This window comes from Heptranchias perlo, chromosome 9 (assembly GCF_035084215.1).
Source record: "Heptranchias perlo isolate sHepPer1 chromosome 9, sHepPer1.hap1, whole genome shotgun sequence".
NCBI lineage: Eukaryota > Metazoa > Chordata > Chondrichthyes > Hexanchiformes > Hexanchidae > Heptranchias > Heptranchias perlo.
Genome location: NC_090333.1, coordinates 17381907 through 17409242, shown reverse-complemented (window position 1 = coordinate 17409242; position 27336 = coordinate 17381907). Strand labels below are relative to the sequence as shown.

General features: G+C 41.4%; 1 protein-coding gene across 3 annotated transcripts in view; it reads left to right on the top strand.

Moving 5' to 3' along the window:
* glmna (glomulin, FKBP associated protein a) overlaps positions 1–27091 on the top strand; it is a 29719-nt gene extending 2628 nt beyond the window's left edge. For 2 of the 3 annotated variants that reach the window (XM_067989919.1, XM_067989920.1), the window contains exons 2-19: positions 991–1059; positions 1691–1816; positions 3294–3413; positions 10531–10639; positions 11228–11474; positions 11579–11681; positions 12997–13187; positions 14618–14671; positions 15410–15440; positions 15676–15765; positions 15918–15959; positions 16048–16121; positions 20211–20295; positions 21909–22018; positions 22911–22974; positions 23965–24091; positions 24497–24573; positions 24688–27091. In XM_067989919.1, the coding sequence (XP_067846020.1) occupies positions 997–1059; positions 1691–1816; positions 3294–3413; positions 10531–10639; positions 11228–11474; positions 11579–11681; positions 12997–13187; positions 14618–14671; positions 15410–15440; positions 15676–15765; positions 15918–15959; positions 16048–16121; positions 20211–20295; positions 21909–22018; positions 22911–22974; positions 23965–24091; positions 24497–24573; positions 24688–24813 (1839 nt within the window). In that variant the 5' untranslated portion in view covers positions 991–996 and the 3' untranslated portion in view covers positions 24814–27091. The remainder of the gene's footprint in view (positions 1–990; positions 1060–1690; positions 1817–3293; positions 3414–10530; positions 10640–11227; positions 11475–11578; positions 11682–12996; positions 13188–14617; positions 14672–15409; positions 15441–15675; positions 15766–15917; positions 15960–16047; positions 16122–20210; positions 20296–21908; positions 22019–22910; positions 22975–23964; positions 24092–24496; positions 24574–24687) is intronic. The other variant, XR_010963827.1, reaches the window with a different exon arrangement.
* Positions 27092–27336: the final 245 nt, after the last annotated feature.

The following is a 27336-nucleotide window of genomic DNA, read 5'->3' as shown; positions in this document are numbered from 1 at the left end:
CCAAGTGCCCATTATTCAGTTGTGACAGCATCACAGCTGACCCCAGCTCTGTGCTCATCTGATAACCACATACATTAACTTCCAGCAGGGATTACTGAGTAGCAACCTGGAACTGAAATTCACCTCATCTAAGTACTAAGCTCAGTTGTAGACCTAGGAAAGTCTCAACCAATTGTAATACCAGGGAGGTCCCAGGTTTGATTCCTAGTCTGTGCTGAGTTAGCTGATCTCAGCCACCTTACCACAAACTAAGAATCAAACCTGGGACTTTCCTAGTTTCTATGGCTCAGCTACTTACTAGATAAACTCTGATCTGTACTGTAGGCGGCAGCTATTAGAAACTCTCCCAAGCTCCTGTTATTTTCAATCATCATACGGGAGTTTTAGGTAAGGAGTCGCACAACACCAGGTTATAGTCCAACAGCTTTATTTGAAATCACAAGCTTTCGGAGCTTTTCTCCTTCGTCAGGGAGTTTTAGGGAATGTGCACTTTAGCCAAAATGAAAGCTAAACTTGCTATTTGAGTCAAACTATCTCCCCTGATTGCTCAGCGGGTAAATATGTCATATGTACGACAACTGAGGAACCGCCTAGGTTCAATTTCTGGTCTCTAAGTTGACTGATACCAGCTGAGGTGATGCCGGGGTGTGCTACAATTGATGTCATGTGGCTAGGATTTGAAATTAAAAACTGATGGAAATGCAGAGTGGAAACCTGATCCACCGGGCCCACACCCAGGCCTTGACCAATTGTAGTGCCGATATCACTGCCCCAGTTGAAATGAGCTAATTTAGGATATTTCAAACCTGGGATCTTCCTGGTCAGTATGGCTTAGTTCCATAGTGGGCAGTTTATATTTCAACTGAGCCGTTGGGGGAATGACTCTTAAAATACTTACAAAAATGATGAGGGATAATATAATTGTTGAGAGACTACTATTCATTTTTCTTCTTCAAACTTGATGCTCTGTGTTTTTCTTGTATATTCCAGTTCTAAATGTGGGTAGAAAGCAACATCAAAATGGCTTTAGAAGAATTGCAAGAGGTAATTCAGCGATGTGTAAGTACTGCAAGCTTTTATTCTCCTTTCATTATGCTTCTATTCATATACAGCAAAGATGTACAGTTACATTGTTTTCTATTTAACAATCCTCAATATTTCCAAATTTAAGAAGTGAATGTCAGTGATTAAGCTCCAGAACCTTTAAGAGCTGTATTTTTAGAATAATTAATACAGACATTCGATCATCAGAGACTTAGCCAATTAGACATGACTAATAAAGCAGGATTTACTACACGTTTGCTTGTATGTTACTATTGCAGCTTGTCAAGAAATGTTAAATGTTTTGTAAAAATAATAAAATATATTTAACATTTGAAAAGAACAATAGGATGCCTGCTTATTTTTTAATATAGTGAAAGTTGATTAATTTTAGTCACTGACTCCAGAACAAAACTGTAAAGAGGAAATCCTATTAGTTTGAGATTATTGCTGCAGCATAAGGCTTACTTCTAACCTAGTTTCTGGGATGAAATTATAGACCAGTAATGAATCATGAAATTTATAGTTGTACTACAGTAGACCATGTAATGCGATATACAGATGTTTTACTTTAGGTAACATCAGATAAAGTTGTCTGAAATTGTTTACCACTTTACATAGATTAAAGGGGTTGTTTTACTCATTTTAGCGAGGTCTACCTGAAACAGAGTTTAAAGATGAAGATCACAGCATTTTTCAATCAGCAGCCCGCCAGTGTGTGGAAGAAGGGCATGCAGCTAAACTTTTGGAAATTTTACAAGAGGAACAAAACAAGGTGCTACTACAATTATAACATTTCTGCTGTGTTTTATATAGATATACTGTTTTCTGTCAAAAAGTAACTGGATTAGTTATGTGGATAAACGCCTTACTTTGAAATGTTATACTTCTATATCAACTATTTTTCATGCAGTACAAATAACTTAAAAACATTAAGTCAAAAGATCTGTTACTTGACTTTAACATTCAGAATGGCAAAATTTTTAACTAGGAACACATTATAGCTCAATCCATCTCCCATTATTTACCACCTGGTTCAATAATTCTTTGGGGTATGTATGCTGAAATCTTTCAGTAAATTAACACTGCTCATAAATTTTAGAATCAGTACCCACCAATTTATCTGGGATCAATGTACATTTTGCTCCATTCAATAATAGCTTATATATTGATTACATTTCTGTGATCTTCTCCATAATTCTATATTCATCTTTTATATAATTCTACAGTGAAGAAGTTTAAACTACAAGTTTCCAATTGAATATCATGCAATTTTTTAAAAAGCCAGTACCATAATTAAAGTCACATTTTATTATCTGATGTGAAGAATATGTTTTTTCTTTAAAATACTTTAATGTCTTTTTTTAAAACCTGACCTTGCTAAGGCAACAATACTTAAACAGATAGTTATTCCCATCATGCATTTATTATACCACCATGGTAACCTTTCTTTCTTTAGAAAACAATTTTAAACGGGGCCAGTAGTTTGTATTTTTCAAGGATAAATGGATGGAACCATGGAATACGATCCCTAAAAATACAGAAAACCCTATGTAATAAAAATTGAATTAATTGAAAAGATTAAAACAATGACCCTGCTTATAAAGTTTTCAAAAGAGTGAAGGCTAAGGATAGCCCGTCTAACCATGCCTCAAGATTTTTAAAAAGTCTTAGACAGGAAGGAAAAAATAACTTGCATTTATATAGCATCTTATTAATTGCTAAATATGTCCCAAAGTACTTTGCAACCAATGAATTACGCAAATGCGACAACCAATGAATTACGCAAATATGACAGCCAATTTATGCACAGTGAAGCCCTATAAACAGAAAATGAGATGAATGTGTAGTTAATTTGTATTTTGGTGATGTTGGCTGATAGGGCTCGGTTTAACTTTTCAGCTACAAAACAATACCTCCGACAATGTAAGACTTCCTCACAACTACACTGAAGTTGTAGCCTAGATTATATGTTGAAGACCTCGAATGTGGCTTGAACCCACAACCTTGTGACTTGGAGTTTAGAATAAAGTATACAGCTCCCATTTAAACTCTTTAAACCATTCCTTTGGAAATGAGCCAATAACCCATTGTGCTAATGCCATAGCAACTGCCCCTTGGTAGGACAACCTGTACCTTTTTAAGGTAAAATTTTGTGAAAAAATAGATGCAACATCTATATGCATTGGACCTATTTAATTTACCATTCTATTTTCTGTTTCTTTCCCTCACCCTCATTTAATATCTTACAGGACTTTGTTGTCTGCATGGGCTGGAATCTTGTTGGTCCTATTGTCAGTTGTGCTTTGAGAGACGAGCGAGAAATAGAACACAGGGAAAACTGCTTGAAAATACTAGACCATATAGTACAGGTGAGTATACACAGAGCAGTAACTGTAAATTAGAGTGCAAAGCTTCTTGCATTTGTTACACATTTTAAGAAGAAAGAAAAAATCTTGCATTTGTATAGTGCCTTTATCATGTCAAGATTTTTGAAAGCCTTTCACAACCAATGAATTACTTTTGAAGTTCAGTCACTTGTTATGTAGGCAAAAGTGATAGCCATTGTGAGCATAGCAAGGCCCCAGAGTTAACAGTAAATGAGTGAATAACCAGTTAATCTGTTTTTGATGCTGTTGATCAAGAGAAAAATGTTGGCCAGGACACTGGGAGAACTCTACTCTTCTCCATATAGTGCCATGGGATCTTTTATATCCATCTGAATAGTTAGACGGAACACTGACTTAACGTCTCATCCAAAAAAATGAACATCTGACAATGCAGCAGTCCCTCGGTACTGCACTGAGACGTCAACTTAGATTAGGTGTTCAAGTCCTGGAATGAGACTTGAGGAAACAACTTTCTGACTCGAGTGCTACCATGGAATCATAGAATGGTTATGGCACAGAAGGAGGCCATTCGGTCCACTGAGCCTGCGCTGGCTCTCTGCAAGAGCAATCCAGCTAGTCCCACTCCCCGCTCTTTCCCCGTAGCTCTGCAAATTTTTCTCCTTCAGGTACCTATCTAATTGCTTTTTGAAAGCCACACTTGAACTTGCTACCACCAACCTTTCAAGCAGTGCATTCCAGATCCTAACCACTCGCTGTGTAAAAAATTTTTTCCTCATGTTGCCTTTGATTCTTTTGTCAATCACCTTAAACCTGTGTCCTCTGGTTTGCGACCCTTCCGCCAGTGGGAACAGTTTTTCTGTATTTACTTTGTCTAGACCCTTCGTGATTTTGAACACCACTATCAAATCTCCTTTCAACCTTCTCTGCTCTAAGGAGAACAATCCCAGCTTTTCCAGTCTATTCACGTAACTGAGGTCCTTCATCCCTGGAACCATTATAGTAAATCTTTTCTGCACCCTCTCTAAGGCCTTCACATCCTTCCTAAGGTGCGGTGCCCAGGATTGGACACAATACTCCAATTGTGGCCGAGCCAGTGTATATTAAAGGTTCAACATAACATCCTCGCTTTTGTACTCTATGGGCTCGATTTTCGCACCCCCGGTCGGGTGCGTTTGTGGCGGGTGGGCTGCGAAAATCGGGGATTCCCGGGGCGGGTCTGGAGCCCGCCCACTTCCGGGTTCCCCAGTGACGCGCTGACATGCGCGCGCAGCCCCCGTATGTGGGACTCCCGCCGGCAATTAAAGTTGGCAGGGTGCCACTTAAAGTACTTAAACAGGTACTTCAGGTCGTTTACAGACCTGATTGACCTGATATTTTAGGAGGGGTGGGATTTTGAAATGAACTGAGACTGTTTCCCGTACTGGGGGAAACACTCCCAGTTCAAATGGACGTGTTGCAGCCATCAGCCTGTGGCAGCTGCAAAGGTCCATTTGACAGGTGGGGGAGGTGGGGGGAGACCCTCACTCATTGCAGGAGGCCACTCTGTCACTTCGGACAAAGTTTGGCCTCCACCACCTTCCTCCTAACAATTAAATTCACAAACTTGCACACTTACCCCGGTGTCCAGACACATTTACCTACCTTGCGGACCCCCTCAGATGTACATCTTCCGGATGGGGGCCGACATAGCTGCAGTCATGACCTCCTCGGAGGGCGAACAGCATCACCGACCATGCCGTCCACCTCTGACAGGTGGAGCTCCACAACACAGTGATGTGACACATCCACCTGCACAGCAGGAGGGAGGGGAACAACAGAGAGATGCGTTGCAGAGGGCACTACCCTCGCCACAGGGTCTACAGACCGAGGCTCAGCTTCCTGGACCTCTCTGAGCAGCAGTGCGCATGGAGGCTCAGAGTCACTCGACATGTAGTCGTGGACATCTGCAGCCTCGTTCATGCCGAGCTGCTCCCAGCTGGCCCGAGCACCTCTTCTGTCAAAGTCACCATTGCCCTCAACAACTTCTCCTCCGCATCCTTCCAGGTGCCACCGGGGACATCGCCGATGTCTCTCAGTCGTCTGTACAAAAGAGCCCTGCAAATACACCTACACCCACTCTGCAGTGACACAATGGGTGGCATCAAGTGTGCATGTTCACGGTGAACCCCATGAAAGGGACCTATTCCACAAGCCAGTCAAGAATGGGCAAGACGTGGCAGTAGTGGTGATAATAATATTTATTGTGCATGTGGCAGAAAAGAAATATAAATAAAAAAACATGACAAATCGTCAGACACCCTTGTGCATTCCCTTTGTGCTCACAAAACCTTCGCCTTGCGTTTCCGGGAACCCCTACGTGGTGCTACCCCTGTGGCTTCAGCAGAGGTAGTGGCAGGTTGCTCTTGTCCATGCCCTGACCGATTAGATGCTTTGGGCCGATGCCCTCTGGGTTTCGGTGCCCATGAGGGCCCCTCCAAAGACTGCTCCACCTGCACCTGTGCAGGGGCAGACTCGGCCACCTGGAGAGGGGGCAGCATTGCGGGTACTGTTTGAGAGGGGGGCAACGGGTGAGACGTGGGAACGCTTTGAGTGGCGTCCCCGCTTCCATGTCCCCTTTCACCATCATCCCTCTCGTGGCCCAGGCCCACGTCACTCCTTCCACCATGCTGGACGGCAGTTTGCAGGGCTTGTGTGAGGCCTTGGAAGGCCACTTGTAAAGTATCTGTCAGCCTGTTTAAGGCGGCAGAATGTTGCTCACCCTGAATCCGAACGGCCGTTGTCAGGGCCTGAATGGACTCATTGTTGAGCCGTGCTTGACGCTCGAGGGAGGCTAGCCTTTCCTCCATCGCAGACATTCCTGCACCTACCCGCGACACTATCTCAGAGATGCCTTCACGTCCCTGCGACACTATCTCAGAGATATCCTCCTGTACCTGTGCCACCATTCTCCTCATGCAGGAGTTGGACTCCTTCATCCTCTGCAAGATTGTGGAGAGTGCGCGTGGCACCTGTTCCAGCACCTCGGCAATTTGCTGCTGCCCCTCGACGACTCTCCTTTTCACAGCTGGCCCCCAGGGTTCAGCATCAGCTGAGCAGAGCCTGGAGAAGAGTGCTCCCACCGATGCGGACTCTCCACGGCTGCCCCTGCCACCAGTGTCTGCTCGTGCTCACATGTGCGTGGTGACTCACCATGTGCAAGCCCAACTAAGTGAGGACGGGGACCCACCGAGGTGTGTGTATCTGCGCTGGTGGATGCATGGCTGAGATGGGACGATGGACCCTCAGAGGCAGGCAGGTCCTCTGAGGAATTGCCCTCCACGGTCACGGCGCTCACAGATGGGTCTGCAAGAGAACAGAAAGCAATATTAGGCATGTGGACAGATGTTGAGGTGCTGCAGATGCCAAGTGATGCTAAGATCATTTGCTATCATGAGTGCTGAGTGTTAGCTTTCTGTCACCAGCCGCTTGTGCAATCCCAGCCTCAGCATCCGCCACGGACAGGCATTCCAGCGTGCGGCTGATCTCCAATGCCTGCTGCTCTGCGTCTGTTAGTGCCACCTGGTGTGGCGGGCCCCCTCTGGTCTGTGCCCTCTTCCGGGCGTTCTGGCATCTCATCTCCTATCAAGGCAAAACACAGAGGCATGATTGAGTGATGGTTGCATGGTGACCCGCTGCATGCATTGGTGTGGGTGGGGTTGAGCGTGAGGGAGGTGCATGGGAGGGTGCGTGTGCAACAAAGCCATGATATTGTATGAGGATTGGGTTGCGTGGTAGTGTTCAAATGGAGACAGGGGTGGTGAGTACGTGTAGGCAAGGTGAGGATGATAGTTGAGTGGATGTGAGGAGCGATGCGAGAGCATTGTGGTGGCAGTGCAGAAGGGGTTGTGTGGTGGTGGAGGTGATGTGGAAGACAGTGTGTGCGAGAATGCGTAAGTATACTCACTTTGGCTGACCTGGTTAGGTCATTAAATCTCTTCCTGCTCTGGACCCAGGTTCTTGGCACATTGCCGCTGCTGGTGACCTCCTCGGCCACCTCCAGCCAGGCCTTCTTCGTGGTGGAGGGAGGGCACTTCCTCCCATCGGATGGGAAAAGGATTTCCCTCCTCCTCCTCACCCCATCCAGCAGCACCTGGAGTGAGGAGTCCGAAAATCCTGGGGCAGCCTTCCCTCTGGCCTGCTCCATGGTTCAGAATTGGTTGTTTGCTGCAGGAGGCGCATTGGTGGACTGCCCCTTTAAATAGGGCTCCTCCAGCTGACAGACTTTGCTGCGCGTGCGCAGTCCGCCCGCCGTGCAGCTTTCCAGCGCGAAACCCGGAAGCACGGGTAAGTGGCTCCAATCAGCCTGCGGAGCACACTGATTTCACCGGGCGCGTTACCCACGCGCCCAGTCGACCCCCCCCCACCCCCTGCTGAGAACCCGCCTCCCTCCTAATATCGGGCCCTATGACTCTATTTATAAAGCCCAGGATTCCGTATGCTTTCTTAACCGCTTTCTCAACCTGTCCTGCCACCTTCAACGACCTGTGTACGTATACCCCCAGGTCTCTTTGTTCCTGCATACCCTTTAGTTTATATTGCCTCTCCTCGTTCTTCCTACCAAAATGTAAGACTTCATATTCTCAGCGTTAAATTTCATCTGGCACGTGTCCGCCCATTCCACCAGCCTGTCTATGTCCTCTTGCAGTCTATCACTATCCTCCTCACTGTTCACTACACTTTCAAGTTTTGTGTTAGCTCAAATTTTGAACTTGTGCCCTGTACACCCAAGTCCAAGTCATTAATATATATCAAAAAAAACAGTGATCCCAGTACCGACCCCTGGGGAACACCGTGGCATATCTTCCTCCGGTCTGAAAAACAGCCGTTCACCACTACCCTCTGTTTCCTATTACTTAGCCAATTTCATATCCACCTTGCCACTGCCCCTTTTATTTCGTGGGCTTCAATTTTATTGACAAGCCTATTATGTGGCACTTTATCAAACGCCTTTTGAAAGTCCATATACACAACATCAACCAATTGCCCTCATCAACCCTCTCTGTTACCTCATCAAAAAACTCAATCAAGTTAGTCAAGCACGATTTGCCTTTAACAAACCCGTGCTGGCTTTCCCTTATTAATGCACACTTGTCCCGATTATTGTTTCTAAAAGCTTTCCCACCACCAAGGTTAAACTGACTGGCCTGTAGTTGCTGAGTTTATCTTTACATTTTTTTTGAACAAGGGTGTAACATTTGCAATTCTCCAGTCCTCCGGCACCACCCCGTGTCTAAGGAGGACTGGAAGATTGTGGCCAATACTTCTGCAATTTCCACCCTTTCTTCCCTCAGCAACCTAGGATGCATCCCATCCAGACCTGCTGACTTATCTATTTTAAGTATAGCCAGCCTTTCTAGTACCTCTTTATCAATTTTTATCCCACACAGTATCTCAACTACCTCCTCTTTTACTGTGGCTTTGGCCGTATCTTCTTCCTTGGTAAAGACAGATGCAAAGTACTCATTTAGTACCTCAGCCATGCCCTCTGCCTCCATGAGTAGATCTCCTTTTTGGTCTCTAATCGGCCCCACCCCTTCTCTTACAACCCGTTTACTATTTATACACCTGTGGAAGATGTTTGGATTCCCTTTTATGTTAGCTGCCAGTCTATTCTCATACTTTTTCTTTGGCCCGCTTATTTCCTTTTTTACTTCTCCTCTGAACTTTCTATACTCAGCCTGGTTCTCACTTGTATTAATAACCTGACATCTGTCAAACGCCCCCTTTTTCTGCTTCATCTTGCTCTTTATCTCTTTCGTCATCCAGGGAAGTCTGACTTTGGTTGTCCTACCTATCCCCCTCGTGGGAATGTATCTAGACTGTACCCGAACCATATCTTCTTTAAAGGCCACACATTGTTCTATTACAGTTTTGCCTGCCAATCTTTGAATCCAATTTACTCGGGCCAGATCTGTTCTGAACCCACTGAATTGGCCCTCCTCCAATTAAGTATTTTTACTCTAGATTACCCTGTGTCCTTTTCCATAGCTAATCTAAACCTTATGATACTATGATCACTGTTCCCTAAATGTTCCCCCTCACTGACACTTGCTCCACTTGACCCACCTCATTCCCCAGAACCAAATCCAGCAATGCCTCCTTCCTTGTTGGTCTGGAAACATACTGATCAAGAAAGTTCTCCTGAACACACTTCAGAAATTCTTTCCCTTCTTTGCCGTTTACACTATTACTGTCCCAGTCTATATTAGGGTAGTTGAAGTCCCTCATTATCACTACTCAATGTTCTTGCACCTCTCTGTAATTTCCCTGCAAATTTGCTCCTCTATATCCTTCCCATAGTTGAAGTAGGACTATAAAATACACCCAGTAGTGTAATGGCATCTCTATTGTTTCTTAACTCTAACCAAATAGATTCTGCCCTTGACCCCCTCAAGGGCATTCTCTCTCCAGCACTGTAATATTCTCCTTAATCAATACTGCCACACCCCCTCCTTTCTTTCCTGAACACCTTGTATCCAGGGATATTTAGTACCCAATCCTGCCCTTTTTTGAGCCAGGTCTCAGTTATTGCCACTACATCATATTCCCATGTGGCTATTTGCGCCTGCAGCTCATCAACCTTATTTACCACGCTTCGTGCGTTTACACACGTGCATTGTAAGCCTATCTTAGACCTTCTCGTATTCTCCCTTAGTCTGACCAGCTGAGCCAAACTGCTTAAATAAACTTTACCTTTTCCTTAGATTTATAAATATACTACTGGATCTCCCGCGGCTTTCCCACAGGAAGTCAGGATAAAGTGAATTTCCCTCGGAGTGCATTAGTGATGCTGTAGGTGAGGTTATGGGGATCTGCAGCCTCTGGAGCTTATGACGCTCTATCTAGCTGTAGAAGTGTACAGCTGACTCTGTGACAGGCAGCTTTCTAATATGAAAATCCTATTGAGATTCAACCTAGAGCCATGATTGAATGATGATGCTCGAACAAAGAGCGTGTGACCAAACATAGCAAATGTAACATATTACGGATAGATATTCAAATAAATAAAAGCCGCATAAACATTAGCTTGTCACAAAATGATAGAAATTTGCTTCACAATGTTGTGGTAATGGTTCTACTTTTTGTTTCTTCCTTGTAGATAAGCAACCCAAAGGAACTTCTGGTGGGTTTACTTGAACAGGTTGAGGAGGCTTTTGGAAATAACATATCTAAAACTATCTTATTGCTCCTGCAGCCACTTCAGACAGGTAATTTGAAGTTACAAATCAATATAAGTTTACTTTATAGAAGGCTATTACTTGGTTTATCTCAATATATGTTAAGATTGTGTAGATTCAAATATCTATCACATTAGCAGATATTAAAAGAGATGCATACTTTAATTGTGCTGTTTTTAAAGAAACAAATTACTAGAATGCTTTGCAGAAACATAATTAATCTTTTGTTTCAGAAGCTTTAGAAATCTGTATTTTTATTTTAAAAATATTGCTGTGATTCTCATGAAATACACAATGTGATAATAGCTACACCAGACCTGATTCCAAACTGGTGGTACTTGCAATATTAGGAAAATACCAAGTCAACTGAATCTATTTCTTAGAAGACCAACTTAGTTTTATTAAATAAATTGCTTAGGCAGAATTTGCCCTGACTAATTTTTGTTAAGTCCGTTTTTAAAAAAAAGTGACTTTTTTTTAATATGTTTTAGTATTCTGCAATAATGGTATTTTACAGTAGTTAGGATCTTATTTTGGTTTTCATGTGATAAATTGCATCTTTAACTACCAGCATTACCAGTAGCCAGAGGTTTGACTTGATAAAACTTATTTTCCTAGTGCTGTTAAAAATGAAACATAAAAAGGCATATTCCGTGGGACTGTCTCTTGCAACAATTCTAAGCCAAATCTCCCAGCTACCTGTACCTTTTACAAATGAACAACGCAAACAGGATGTACATGAGCTTTGCAAATGTTGTATGGCTGTTACCTCTTTTGTCAAACCATTTGTGGATGAAGTGAGTCAAACAACAGAATCCAAGAGAAACTCTTCCTATAATGAGCTAAAGGAGGAACTACTGAAATTGTAGGTACTTAATTTTCAGTTAGGTGATCTACACACTTTAAGAGTTTTTGTCAGGTAAATTAATGTGCGGCGCAGTCTAATTAGTATTTTTAAAATTGCTGTAGCTGTATGAAAAGTTTGGAATACCCACTGCTGACAGCACAGTTACATCCATTACCTGAAGAGATTGAGGAAAATTCATTGAGAACTTTTGCTGCTGAAATTCTGGTAAGCTTGATCTGTCCACACCATCTTATCTACTAGGGTGGTTTACTCTCTGACTGTTGCTTTGATTGTGCTGATGAACACTGAGTTTCTACATTCCAAATAAATTAACTCCAAATTAATTTGGAGGAGGCTTGTGTGGAGCATAAACACCAGCATGGACCAGTTGGACCGAATGGCCTATTTCTATGCTGTACATTCTATGTAATTAAACAACTTATGACATTTATTTTTTAAAAACTGATGTGAACTAAAATAGTACTTGTCCAACTTCATTTTTTTTATCTTGCATCATTATTATGGGTTAAATATTGCATCTAATTGCATAAATAAAAATGACTTAATTCCTCTATTTAACTACAACTGTGAAAATAAATTGCAGTGTGAAGATCTTTGCATTTCACAATCAGTTGGATTCATGTGCACCTTGTGTGGGTTGCAGCAAGATTTCAAAATCTTAAAAAAAAAGTATAATGTTTTGGGGTGCCCACTAGTCCCCACACAGCAATTCCCCAGTCTTGGGGAGGTTTGGAGGAGAGGAAGAATGTTGTGGAAACTTAGCTGTTCTAGAAAGGGTGAGGGTAGAAACATACTCCTTTTTAACTCCTAAGATTCAACTGATGGGATAACACATTTTGACGACTCCTGCTTCCCTGGACTGTCTATAACCAAGCGCTGATGCCACAATCAAAAAGATGTGTGAACACTGACCTGCTTTCATCAATGACATGATCAGGTCTACAATGCCATGAGCCTTAATTGACAAAAAAAAAGCTTTTGGAGTTGATCTACAGCTAGTTATGGGTCATTTATTGACTATGTAACTTCTATTTCCAGAGTGCAGCACATGGGGAAACATAGGTTTAATGTTTAAATATTCAGGAAAAATGAAAAAAAATTAGAAAAAGTTAAAATAGGGTATAATTATATACCCTAAAATGTAAAATAAAAGAAAACTTGATGGCCCAGGGAACTTGGAATTTTTTAGAGCTACCAGTAGTCCATCGGTTACCTATACATGTAAATAAAATCTGTATCTTTTCTACTCAGAAAAAGCGTCAGTAAAAGTATTTATTTTTTAAACCTCCAGGGTAAATGGAGTAGACCTTTGTATTTATGTGCTGAGGCACATTTTTACAAAAACCTGTCATATATAACACAACATTCATATTTGACTGCACAGTTATGTAGAGGAATTTGTTTTCTAAACAAGGGTCCCAGACCAAATATTTGAATACATCTAATCCATACATGCCTTTAGCAATTTGGCAGAGAAAAAGGTTACGTACACTTAAATAAGTGCCATCCTCCTCTGTAGGTTTTCCTGTTAGCAATTGGTGAGTCGCTTCCTGTGTTGATGGTTCATCAGTTGCTACAGTCCAGAAAGAAACTGCGGGAGATTGACCCTTTGGAAGAAGATATAAAATACCCAACAAATTCACTGGCAAGCCTGGCATATCTTTTATTTGTTCAGCATATTGGTATTGATCAATTTCCAGCTGTATACAGGTGCGTAAAGATGACGGTCCATTATTTTCCACTATATTCTGGGGATTTAATGAAACATGTTGTAATTTCAGAGTCTTTGTAACTATTGTTCGCTAGGTCCTCCTTACTTGGTGGCAGCCTTTAGCTACTCTCTCTGGAATACAACCTTCCCCCCCTGCCCCCCCCACTCCCCACCCCTCCAAATACCTTCACCTTGGAACTTCTCTCCTCGCTTTTAAAAACTTCCTCAAAACCTATTTTTTCCCAACCATTTATTTGGTCAACTTAATTCTTCTCTTAACCATATGAGGCACCAAAGGATATTTTGTTACATTAATGGTGTTTTACAATACAAGGTCTTATAAGATTTGATTTCACACCCGTTCTATCTTGAATACTTTTTTTAAATGGCCAGTTTTTTTTTAGGTGTTCTTTCTAGTGCCAAAATGAAACTTCACTGATGCAAGGTGATTAAGTGGGGAGAATAACTTCCAAAAACAGAATCGGATAAATGTCAGAGTGGCTACTGTATTCACTACAATAGAACATTGAAAAATAAGTGGCAGTTTAAGACAGATGTTATAAGGCAGTAAGGTAATGTTTGCTTGCTAATAATCACAGAGTTTGACTGTTTTCCATAAACAGTTGTGCAATTACTATTGCCAAAGTAATCTCCCCAGTGGCTCAGCGAGTTTATCCACTGAGCATCTGAGCTTTCGAGGCGGTTTGTACCCTGTTCTATGCTGAGTTAGTTGATCTCAGCCAGGGCAATAGTGGTGCTCTAGGTCTGCTAATATTTGTTTTCAAGACTTATACATGAATAATGTTAAACTTTGGGGAGGTACCACAGGGCAACTGAGAGGTACAGTTTACAAGAAGAAGGTTGTGTATCATTAATTGATGTCCTGTGGCATTGCTCATTGTAAGTGTGGACACACAATGGGAAAGAGAGCATGGGGCTGGAAAGTGATAGGGGGAGAGGTTGGTTGCTACACTGGAAGCCATGGCAATCCTCTGAATAGGAAGACGTGTTTGTCAACTAAGGGCCAATAGCTGGGATGCTGGCCATGACAGCAAAAGCCATGGCAGTGTAGAAGGAAGCAAAACCATAAATGTACAAAATAAAATAAAAAGCATACTTCTATTTTTTTGTGTGAGGATCTAATTGGTCTGTGGTGTCATATGACACCAATCAACAAGATTAGAGGTAAACAGTATTCCAATCGCACCAATACAGATTATAAACACAAGATCATATATAGTTTATTCACAATTTTGACTTCAATTTTTTAAAGCAAATCTAATGTGATACAGAAAAGGAACAATTTATATTTGGTTATTTCTAGGTATCATAATCTGCACAGAATCACATTTAAAAAATCAGTTTTAATGTACCTATATGTTTCTTGTTTGTAATGTAATTTTAAAAAAATGAAAACTATGCTTTGCAGCCCTGGGTACTTCCTTCAATTCAATGTGGAATATATAGCTGCACTAATAAGAAGGTGAGTTAAGTAAATGCACTAATACATCTGGAAAATCATTGTACTGATAATTATGTAATTTGAAAGCTTGATTTTCACACGGGTTTTAATGTAATAGCCCAAATCAAAGGAGATATACATCCCCTTTTTTTCTAGTAGGTTTCTCCCCTTCTCCTGTCTTGAAGACATTGAAACTGCTGTGGGACTGGACCACACTGTTGGCCACTCTCGTAAGCCTAGACAGTGAGTGTCAACAGGATCTTGGAGTATGGGACAGGGGAAGAAATTACGGATGAACCCAATTCTGTGTCTGCCCCTGATGTCCCCACCTGCACACTTCCATCAGAAGTTATTGGATAGTGATTGGCAACGGAATTTCTTAGCTGATTTTATTACCCTACCCCGCAAGCAGGCTGAAATCAGCAAACTCGTTACAGAGCAGAGATTGAAACTGTGACCTTCCTGATCCGTACAGCCATTAGGGAAGCTGGGAAATATATTTTCACTTGCTGTGCTTTGAATTTGTAATAAAGAAATGACAGAATAACATTAAAGTTGAGTTACTTTGCTAACAACTTTTATTTTCATGAATATTTCAACTTTCAAGAATAGTAACTTAAATATTAATAGTTTACAGGTTTTAAAAGATTGTGAACATTTTAATGTAATTTTACGATGATTGAAACTCCCAGTTTATAATTATAAAACTTGTTGTTTCTTTCCGACTGCATAAAATAACTTTGTTTATTCTAATGGCAGGACAGAAGAGTCCATTTTGTCTAAAGGACTGGTAGGTATATTTGTTTACTGACCAGCAAACCTAAAGTGCCTGTTTGAAACTTATGCTGAATCTCCAAAGCTTGTTACAGTTAACTTCTACATTGCACCTATCAAATATATTTGTCTAACAGTCAAAAGCATAAATATTTTCTAGTGTGACAGATAATATTTTATTTTAATTCACTTTAAATATTTGTTGATGACTGATCTTCCACACTTTAATGCATATCTACTTTCTTTTTCAGGAATTGTATGAACATTGTTTATTAACAGTTGAAGATAATAGTCTTTCCCATAAGTATTTGGAAATCAAGAACATTCTCAGCATTCCACAGGTAATCCACAACTCAAGCATAAAGCAAATGTATATGTGGCCCATGCTTTAATTTACAGCAACATTAAAAAAACCTAGCAATTATAACTTAGATTATAATGTGTACTTCTGGCTACCATTTTAATGGGTTATTTCTCAAATTTCTGACTCTAGGATTTAGTGAAGGTGATGACTCTCTGTCCTATTGAGCATTTGGTATGTATTAATGCAATTATATGAAATGACTTCTATCTAAAGAACATGGAATGCTTTATTAGATTTAATTGTCTTTTCACTGTTTTAGCGGAAATGGAGCCTAAAGATATTTCAGCAGTACATTGACAAGTTTGATCCAGAAGCAAAACACAAATTATTTAGGTGAGTAATGTCTAGAAGGCATTTATTTTATAAGGTATTAATTTTAAAGATTTTGACTTCTGCTAGTTTTTCTGAATAGATATTAAAATGTTAAGTGGAACCTGTTTATGTACAATAAGTTAGGACATGCAAAAAACTGCTTATAAGCCAGGCAGACATGTCTAATTGGAATAAAAATAACAGTAAATTCAACTTAATATACCCTTTATCAAATATAAAAATATTCAAGGTATTATCAATATCCATTGCAGAGAACACAAGAGCTATAACGGCTTTTTAGCTTTATTAGATTAATAACACTGCATAACTATTACTGTATTTTGCAGCATACTTTTTAAGTGGTAAAAAGCTATTTTGATAAGAAAGAAATTACAAACTTCCATTCATATAACATCCTTTAAAAAATGTTAACCTGAATTATGTGCTGAAATTCTGGTGTGGTTTGAACCCAGCAGCTTTTGGTACTTTACAGCGCAGTACTAAAATACTTTGTAAGTTCTGCCAGTTACAGAAAGCAGAAGGACTTTAAGTCACTGTCTTGGTGTTCAGTTACTGAGCTAAACCATACATTTTCTATGCAGTCATCTGAGCCCTGAAATTGTGTTCTATTTTGTAACAAACTATGGATCCGTTTTTTTGCAATATATACAATTATGGTCTTTTTTGAGTTATTTAAATAAAGCTTAGTGTAACTGTTGCTGTGCGCTGTTACTGCTTTACAATTACAGTTTCTCTTTGGATTTAATTATGTAATCTAGTTGATAATGCTAATGGAATGGGTCAGAGGGTTTTAGATTGTTGCTTGCTCTGCATACATATTGACCTAATAGTGATCCCATAGACACTTGACTTGAATATTGATTGTCTTATTGGAAGTCCTGTCAATGGAGGTATTTCTCCTTTTGTCAAGTTGTACTCGGCCCCGTGGGACTGGATAGGCCCAGACCTGTTGGAAGTGTACCGGGGGTATGCCTCTGGCAGGCAGCTTGTCAGAGTCCATGAGGAAAGGCATCATCACCCTCATCTACAAGCGGAAGGGGGAGAGGGAAGAAATCAGAAATTGGCGACCCATTTCCTTGCTAAATGTCAACTACAAGATTCTGTCTAAGGCCATCGCCAACAGGCTCATGTCTGCTCTGGAGCAGGTGATCCACCCGGATCAGACCTGTACTGTACCTGGTAGGAAGATCTCTGATAGCCTTATGCTGCTCAGGGATACGATCGCCTATGTGCAGGACAGAGGGGTGAACACCTTCCTCATCAGCCTGGACCAGGAGAAGGCCTTTGACAGAATATCCCACACATACATGATGGACATACTCTCCAAAATGGGTTTTGGGGAGGGAATCCGCGATTGGATCCAACTGCTCTATGCGGATATCCGTAGCGCAGTCCCAATCAACGGGTGGGAGTCAGACAGCTTTCCGATCAGATCTGGAGTCAGGCAGGGCTGTCCTCCCTGCAATCTTGTTCGTATGTTGTATCGAGCCATTTGCTGTGTCCATCAGGAAGGACGCAGGTATCGAGGGTGATGATCCCAGGCAGCGGAGGCTCTCAGGTTAAGGCCTCCCTGTACGTGGACGACGTCACCATCTTCTGCTCCAATCAGCAGTCGGTCCACACACTGATGGGTATCTGCGATCGTTTCGAGCTGGCCTCGGGCCAGAGTGAACTGAAGTAAAAGCGAGGCCATGTTCTTTGGCAGTTGGGGGACCCGGTCCCTTATTCCCTTCACCATCAGGTCCGACTACCTGAGGGTGCTAGAGATCTGGTTTGGGGGGCCCCTGGCCTGCACAAAGAACTGGGAGGAGCGGATCGCCAAGGCCAAACAGCAGCTTGGGATGTGGTTGGGGCGATCCCTCTCCGTAACCGGCAGGAACCTGGTGATAAGGTGTGAGGTACTCGCGGTGTTGCTCTACGTGGCCAGTGTCTGGCCCATTCCCCACAACTCAGCCGTCACAGTCACCTGAGCTATCTTCCACTTTGTCTGGAAGTCCAAGGTAGAACTTGTCCACAGGGCCACCATGTACAAGCCCCCAGACAAAGGGGGGGGGAAGAGCGTCCCCAATGCCGCTCTGATCCTGACGGCCACCTTTGTGTGTGGCTGCATCAGGATGTGTGTAGAGCAGCCCCAGTACGCAAACACCAAGTGTCACTACATGCTGCATTTCTACCAGTCCAACACACTGAGAAGGCTGGGTCTGGCCGAGCAGGCGCAGGATGTCCTGTCCAGCTGGACTGCCCCCCCACCCCTCCCACCCCTCCTGTCCCAGGTGGAGAAGTTCCTGAGGAGGAACCCCTTCGACCTCGAGCCGTCAGACACTAGTCGACATGAAACGTTCTGAGTCCTGCAACGATCGGAGAGGGTGGACTCTATCGGTTTCTTCCCTGACCTGACGGTCGATGCCATTTGGCAGAACGTCTCGTCGCCGGAACTGACCAACAGGATGTAGCCTGGATGGTGATGAGAAAGGCCCTTCCAGTGCGGTCCTTCCAACACGCACGGGACCTCAGCACCACTGCGAGCTGCCCATGAGGCTGTGGCAGGGAGGAAACCGTCGTCCACCCCCTGATGGGCTGCCCTTTTGCGCAGAGGGTGTGGAGAGAGATGTGTTGGTATCTGTCCTGGTTCATCCCAAACAGTTTGGTAACACAGGCTGTGCTCTACGGGCTGTTCCCTGGGACGCACACTGAAACAGATATCACCTGCGCCTGGAAGACCATCAACTCGGTGAAAGAGGCCCTTTGGTCCGCTCGAAACCTGCTGGTCTTCCAGCTGTAGGAGTTGTCCGTGACCGAGTATTGCTGACTGGCATACTGCAAGGTCCAGGAGTACGTGCTGCGGGACGCAATGAGGCGAGGTGCGACCTACGCAAAGCTCTATGGAGAAAGGCCACTCCACCTTGTATTGTACACCATGAGTCATAAGAAATACTGTGTTTGAATTGTAATAATGAAATCGCTTTGTGTGCGATCTGTAGTGTTTTCGGTTTGAATTGTGATATTTACATTGAACTGTGTGTATCTTTAAATTCTATGAAATAAAATATATTTTGAAATTTTTTTATCTTAATTCGTAGCAATATTTTAATGTAAATATTTTTGTCAAATTATATTCTACATGTATTTTAAAATCACTAAGTTATTCAGTAACATTCAATGGGCTTTTTCCTTTTTTAAAGTACTGTTTCTTTAAGATTTTCTTTTGCAATCCAAAATTATTTTTGTACAAAATTGTACTAGAACAGTTCAATTTTTAAACAATCCTAAAACATTGTGCTAACAAATAGAATTTAAACAAGAGAATAAAGTGTCTTTTTCCATCACAAATAGACCACACTTAAAAGTTGCACAAAAAGAGGAATTCACAATTTCAGGAGTTTGATCAAGATGACCAGTAATTATACTAAGGCTGCAACTTTCATATTGATGCAAAACAATTTCAGGCATGGATTGATGTGAAGATGACCATAATGCCAGTGTCAAATGCTAATCTGACACTGGAACACACTAAAGCCAAGAAGTGTAAAACACCCTCCTGGAGGACAGCCTCTCTGTGGTGTCTTCGGTGTGATGTAAGGCTTGGTTTAGGATACTGGATCCTTCTGGATGCTTTACAAGCTCAATGTAGAATATTTACTGTTACAAGAAAGTGAATTCTGCTCCCCACTCTGTCTTAACATTAAAAATAGCTTCAGGGCAAGCGGAATGTAATTCATAGCAGACACAGCCTTTTGTGTAACTCGAGTCTTGCCTGCTGCGTTTTACGCTGTACAGTTCAACAATCTCAAAGTTATTGAACTATAATAGTAGACTAAGGGATTTACACTAATTCTGTTTAAGGCTCATTGATATGGTACGGAATCTTTTGAACTCTGAGGTTATACTAACATGTTACATCTGTTTATGGTAACTTTGTTAACTTTGCTATAGTCTCAGTGTTTTAACAGAACAACAACAGTGGGTCGTTTTTAAAGCTATTCCACAACATGTGCAAGTAGGGGAAGAAATAAATGAGGCAAGTTAGCTTCATGTGACTGGAACAATTTCACTGTTTTTATATTTTATACTGTTTATATTTTTTTTTAGGTGTCTCTTAAAGACAAGCCATCATGCTGGGGTACAAGGTTACATTATACAAAATATTAAAAATCAGATTGATCTAGCATTGAAGGTAAGCATGTTACTAAGCATAGAATTGTTAAGTTTTCCTGTGTATGTATAGGCATATACCTGCATGTGTTTTAAATGATTGGACAGTGCTGGCATGCTTTTATAGATGTCACTAGCAATAGCCATGGCTACCTTTTGGGTCAGTTATTCTGAAACATTTGCCACTCCTAATTTATGAAGTACAAGCAAAGGAATTATTCTTCAGAGAACTCAGTGTATTGTGAATCTAATTGTGCGATTTATCTAAAAAACAACTCTTTTTTGCTAAATTGTTGATTTGAAAAAAATTACATTTAGTCAAATTTGAAATGAATTTTAAGTACAGTTCTTAACTTTATTATGTTTTTATTGAGATAATCAAAGTCTTCTATCATTATGGAGTGTGCACTTACATTTAGCCTTCATACAAAGAATCATAGAGTGGTTACAGCACAGAAGGAGGCCATTTGACCCATTGAGCCTGCACCGGCTCTCTGCAAGAGCAATCCAGCTAGTCCGACTCCCCCGCTCTTTCCCCATAGCCCTGCAAATTTTTCTCCTTCAGGTACCTATCTAATTCCTTTTTGAAAGCCACAATTGACCCTGCTTCTGCCACCCTTTCAGGCAGTGCATTCCAGATCCTAACCACTCTGGGGACTAGAAGGGGTAGATGCTGAGGGGATGTTTCCATCTGTGGGAGAGACTAGAACTAGGGGCCACAGATTAAAAATAAGGGGTCTCCCATTTAAGACGGAGATGAGAAGAAATTTTTTCTCTCAGAGGGTCGTGTGTCTGTGGAACTCCCTTCCCCAGAGAGCGGTGGAGCAGGGTCATTGAATATTTTTAAGGCTGAGTTAGATAGATTCCTGATTAACAAGGGAGTCAAAGGTTATAGTAGGTAGACGGGAAAGTAGGGTTGAGGTCACAATCAGATCAGCCATGATCTTCTCAAATGGCAGAGCAGGCTCAAGGGGCCGAATGGCCTACTCCCACTCTTATTTTGTATGTTCGCTGCGTAAAGAAGTTTTTCCTCATGTCGCCTTTGGTTCTTTTGCCAATCACCTTAAACCTGTGCCCTCTGGTTCGTGACCCGTCTGCCAGTGGGAACAGTTTTTCTTTATTTACTTTGTCTAGACCCTTCATCATTTTGAACACCACTATCAAATCTCCTCTCAACCTTCTCTGCTCTAAGGAGAACAATCCCAGCTTTTCCAGTCTATCCACAAAACTGAAGTCCCTCATCCCTGGTACCATTCTAGTAAATCTTTTCTGCACCTTCTCTAAGGCCTTCACATCCTCCCTAAAGTGCGGTCCCCAGAATTGGACACAATACTCACACTTTGTTTCATAGTGACACAATAGTAGTGTAACTGCAAATTAAATCAGTCAGTTCTGCGATTTTCTGTTGATTGCATGACCACCTAAAGAAGCCAGTCTCGCATTTCTTTGGCTTACTGACAACTTCTGTATAACCAACTATTTAACCTCCAGATGGTATGCCATATTTTTCTAACCAACGAATAGTTTCACTAAAGTGTAACCCAGTGCTTACTATAGATTTCCAAATCATTGCCTTGTCCCCCCGCTTTTTAAAAGACTGCTTCTTTGTAAATTTAAACTTTTTTTTGCTTTTAGCCTGGCAATAAAAATGGATGTTTCTCGGGCCCACAATTGATCCCTCTTCTTCATTCAGTCCTTTCACTTCCTGAAGGAGCAGAAACAGACATGCTTCAAAACTCAGACAGGTAAGCTTCAATACATTTGATTTAGCAAAATAAACGGATAGCCCAGTAGCAGTTGGTTAGTGCACCAGTGTGCTTTGCCAAAACACAGGCTCAACCTATGATCTTCTATGCCAAGTCCCTATTCTGGACATTCTGAACTTGTTCACGAGAAACAGGCTTAGAGGGTACACCAGGTGCTTCACTCCAAGAAGGAAGAGTCACTGAGGACTGCTATTATAACACCTGGTTGACAGCTGCATCAGGCACAACTTGGAAGCAGTTTGGTTACCCATCTTTGCCTCCACCTGGCAATGGTGCAGCGACACCTCAGAAAGGGAGAGTAAGATGAGTGCAGGGCTGGTAAATATGAAGAAATTCCCTTTTTACTCCTCAATTTCCTTTTATTAACCTTCTCTCCCCTGTTTTTAACTGTTTGCTGGTATTCCACAGGCACTCCTGTAACTCACCCAAGTGACCATTCTTCAAGTTTGAGCCTTGAAGTGTCAATGCGTTTTTCTTTATCGTCTTGGTGGGGGGCATCAGAGCGCAGCTTAATCCTATTCTCATAATGCATAGTAAATCTGGAATCACAAAACGAGCAGGAGCAGAGATCCGGCCTGATTTTTTTCTGTTTGTAATCCAGGATGCTGAAGCCAACTGTTGTGCCCCTATCATAGCTCTGACTGTGACCAGGTAACTTGTCACATACCAGGGATCAGACCAGGAACTATCCTGATTTTTATGACTTAGCTACTTACTGGAAACTTGTTGAGCTATTGGAGGAGCCCATCTCTTTGGTTCTTTAAGATGATAAAGAAGCAACTCCTTGATTGCCAACCGAGGTCAAGATTTCTAAAACTGTATAACTGACAAGCGAAGCATTTCAGTTTTTGTTTTTCCTTTTTTGTATTAGGATCATGGCATCACTGAATCTTCTAAGGTACCTTGTGATCAGGGATAAAGAATGGGAAAATCAAGTAAGTATTTTGGAAAAGAAACAGGTCTTACGTATTTATCCAATTTTTGTACATGATTTTACTTCAGACTTCACACTTTGTTTTAATACTGAGTGCTTCTGACTTGCACCTTAAAGTGACATGTGCTTTCCAATCTGCAAGGCTCCCTGACCAAACAACAATTGGACTTCATGGCTTTAAAGGGACAAGCTGAACTTTAGCAAAATAATACATTGTGCAATACATGGTACATAATGTAATGCACACAAAATAGTGTATCATCCGACTTGCTGTGAGTATAGTCACGGGAGACCCAAACTAGGCGGGGAGGAAATTTGCGGTTGAACCCATTTTGCTGGATACCCAACACTTTCTGGCCACCTTCCAAAATCCCGAGAGGAAGGGTGGGAACATCTGCCACCTGACCCCCCCCCCCCCCCCCCCCCCGATAGTTGTAGGCGTGTCTGGTGAGATGATAGTCTCCAACAGAAATCTCGTCAGTTCTGCCCAGCATATGGCCATTGGAAAGTAGGAACAAGAGTAGGCCATTCAGCCCCTCGAGCCTGCTCCACCATTCACTTAGATCATGGCTGATCTGTACCTCAACTCCATTTACCTGCCTTTGCTCCATATCTTGATACCTTTACCTAACAAAAATTGTACGTACAGTATGCCTGTATGATGCTGTACAAGTGCCGTAAGCAGGGTTCACAGTGCCATTTCCCAATGGAAATTGCCCAGGAGGTGCCATAAATGACATGGCTGCCCACCCCTTTTATGCAAATAACCCTGGGATTTGGGACAAAGTCATCGCCGGGGCAGACTGACGGGTTGAAGTCCTGCCTCGCTGAACTTGCGGCAGTGCAGCTGCTAACCAGAATTTCTAGGCTCTGGTATTTAAAATGAAAGGAATTAACATTTTATAAAGATTGAATTTATAACTCTGTCTCCATAACTGGGTGAAATTTTTGATTCTGCCAAACAAGCTATTCAGTTTTTAACCTTTTACAGACTGGAATATGGACTGATCTTTTCTGGATTGAAAACTTCCTGAAGCCACTGCGCACTGGTTTGAATATGTCTAAGGCTCATTATGAAGCAGAGATCAGAGGCAAAAGGGAGAACCGGAAAATCAAAGGTTTGTTGTTCAACTATTTCAGTCCCTAAATAGCAGTGACATTAACTGTATTGTCATTACAAATGTGCCTCATGTCTACCACTTATTAGCTTGAATGGTTGGAGATCATACACCTCTTAGCTATCCCATTTGACATTCCAATACTAAAATACAAAATGCAACAGTGAAGTGCACTCCCAACATGGCAAGCTCAGTCGGTACGACAGAAAACTATGCTTCTGTCTTAAGTATTGAACTGAATTCCATCCTTTTTGACCAATTACAGATTAAAGGGTAAGCTGGAAATTGTAGCAAAGTGTAGTTTGGCTCATTCCACCTTTCTAGCAAAAGAAGGATTTTGTGAAAGCAAACTACTGTATAGGGAAGTGAAAGGCAATTTATTCCATTTTATTTTAATGATTACAGATGCCCCTGAAACAAAGTATTCCTTGACGGTTGGTGGTAAAACACTACCAAAAATGACTACAGGCATGCAGTTCGAAGTAAGCATCTTGTTGAATATTTTTATACTCATCACTTTTGAAGTGGGGTTCTTTACTCCTATCAAACCATAATGTTACGCCGTATTTCATCACTGTTAACTGCCATCATTTCAGGTTCTGCAGTCGGCTATCTACACATTTGACGTAATGGAAAGTGTACAGGCACGAATAGAAGAGCTGATTGAGCCAAAAATGAAATCCAGAGCAGAGTATAAAAATGTGGCCAATGGAGCTTCGTAGTTTTATGAGGGAACAGTGTGAGAATTATGTAAATATAACTTCTGATCTTTTAATCCAAGCTGTACTGTATTTACTGGAGAGATTCACTTTGTACACTGTTGTTTAATTCTACTTGTTCAAATAGGTTTTTTTGCAGGATAATTCCAAATATTTTCATTATAATGCACCACTTGTACTGAACTTCTGTATTGAGACCACCCAGAAGAGGTGATGTTGTATTAGTTGAATACAGATTTATTTAAGGTTTAAAAAGAACTCGTGCTTCACTGTGCTACCTTTTTAAGTTTCTAATGATAGAGTACACTTGCAGGTAGTTAAGAATCAGTGGTACACGATGATGATTGTGAACAAAAGAGCCACACTGAGCTTTTTTAAAATCCTTTTTGGTAGGTAAGCAATGTGGTGCTACCCTACCAAAATGGTAGGGTAGCACCACATTGTGATATGTATCTGTAATTACCTAACACTAGTCCACTGTTTGACAATCCTTCTTGGTAGGCAGTGTAGTTCCATAATGCCAGAATGGTGTGATGTTGGTTTGCATGTGTGAATGGTGTACTTGTAATTACCTCATACTACTCCCATTATTTGAGGAGTGATCCAGTAGAGACCATGTGCCTCTTCATGAGGGAGAGCTGGTTCAAGACAGTAGAGGCCTGGGATCAGATAAATGAGATCAGGGAAGAATTGTACAATGTTCCAACACAGAAGTAGGCCATTTGGTTCATCAAGTCTGCATAGGTGTTTCTACCTGAGCCACCTCATCTAATCCCAATCTCTTGCTCACTTACCCATATTGTTTGATACTGCTCTTTTAGAGGAAATACTGAATTCCCCTTTGAAAGAATTTATGGACTCTGCTTCAGCAATGATCTTTAACCACCCTCTATCTAAACGATTTTTTGCTAACCCCACCACCCCACCCTGCACTTTCATTCTGTTTGTGAAAGATAGAGACAGGAGAGAAAAATATCTTTCTTCTTATTGTGTTGAATTTACTTCAAACTATATTAAGTGACACATCATATTCTATAATTGAAATAAAACTCATATCAATTATTTAGGTAACTGAATTTTTTTTAATGAAAATTTAAATACCTGAAAGTCATCCTAAAACTAGCAGAACTCCTTGAGAATATCACTCAGTTATTACATGTTTCAGACATTGCATTTTAATTGGCCAGTTAATACGGACCAACAGGTTGTACACCTAATACATGCAAGTTTTTCGTAAATCATATTGTGAACAGAATACAATGAGTGACATCAGGCTTACAGTTCATAAAAACCACAACTACCTAGTTCTTCATATACCAGGTAAGCTTCTAATGGTTCTGTAGTGAGCTGGTTGTGCACTGGTGGGCTATGGGTTTATACCAGTAATATTCTACAATGCTGATTTCCTGATCTTTGCCATGCTGTGGTGAAGTTCTGAGTGGAAGCCAAACAATTGGAATCGGAGAGAAAAAAAAGTTACTTTTGGATGCCTCTCATACACCTTCTAAAGTAGCAATGAGGAAAGATTTGGAAGCCTATGGCCCGCCTGCCCCGCTTAAGCTTGCATGGGAAGACCCAGTTGGAAAAAGGAGAAAAAATTACTTTAAAAAGATAGAGTGCTATCTTCAACCAAAAAAAATCTCATTACCTCTGCCCAAGTGCCACTTGGAGATTGTTAGCTGCCAGCCATTTAACAACGTTGCCTTTGATCTGACGAGAAGATGTGGAAAACTGCCACAGGGTTTATTTTCTTGTTTTCTAATGGGAAAGTTCCTCCTCCCTAATAGCTCAAATAAAAGTTCACTTACGGGAAAAATTGCTGGGATGAACTGGTCTTATCGTTCTTCTCTGTAGTTTGTCACGATAATAAACGCATCATTGAGCTGCCTGCAGCATTGGTCACTAAGAGGTGAGGGATGTGAGCTCTTTCCTCTGGGCTAAAATTGGGAACTTGTTGGCCAAGAAATCATGAAGGAAAAAAGAACATGTCTCCTACCATGGTAGAGTTAAAAGAAAGGCAGCGAATGCTAGAAGAATTAGATCAAACAATAGAAAATCTGGAAATGCACAGAAGGTTGAATAGCATCTGACAGAGAAAGGATTATTCATATATTTCCAACTTTTAAATATTGTACCTTATATGCAGGTCAGTGACAAATTTGTCCACATATTGTATCTTGGATAGTGCTGGATGCAGATAAATGACTAACTGTTCTACTAAAACATCTATTAAAAGTTATCTATTAAAAAAGTTACACTATGTTTTGAATCTGGTTGACAAGTTGTTAATTTTCTCATTTATTTACATGTAGAAACTATCGTCTGTATACTAAGTTTTTAAATGGATAATAGGTTTCAACTGGTGGGAGGGTATTATGAACCACTAAAAGAAGCAGTGTTTGAGAATTAGTATTAAAAAAATTGCTACAACAAATGAATTTTATTTCCAGCTTTCTAACAAATCAGCATGTTAGTCACAAACATATTTATGAAATGAACCAAAGTTATTTCACTGGAAATAGTTCT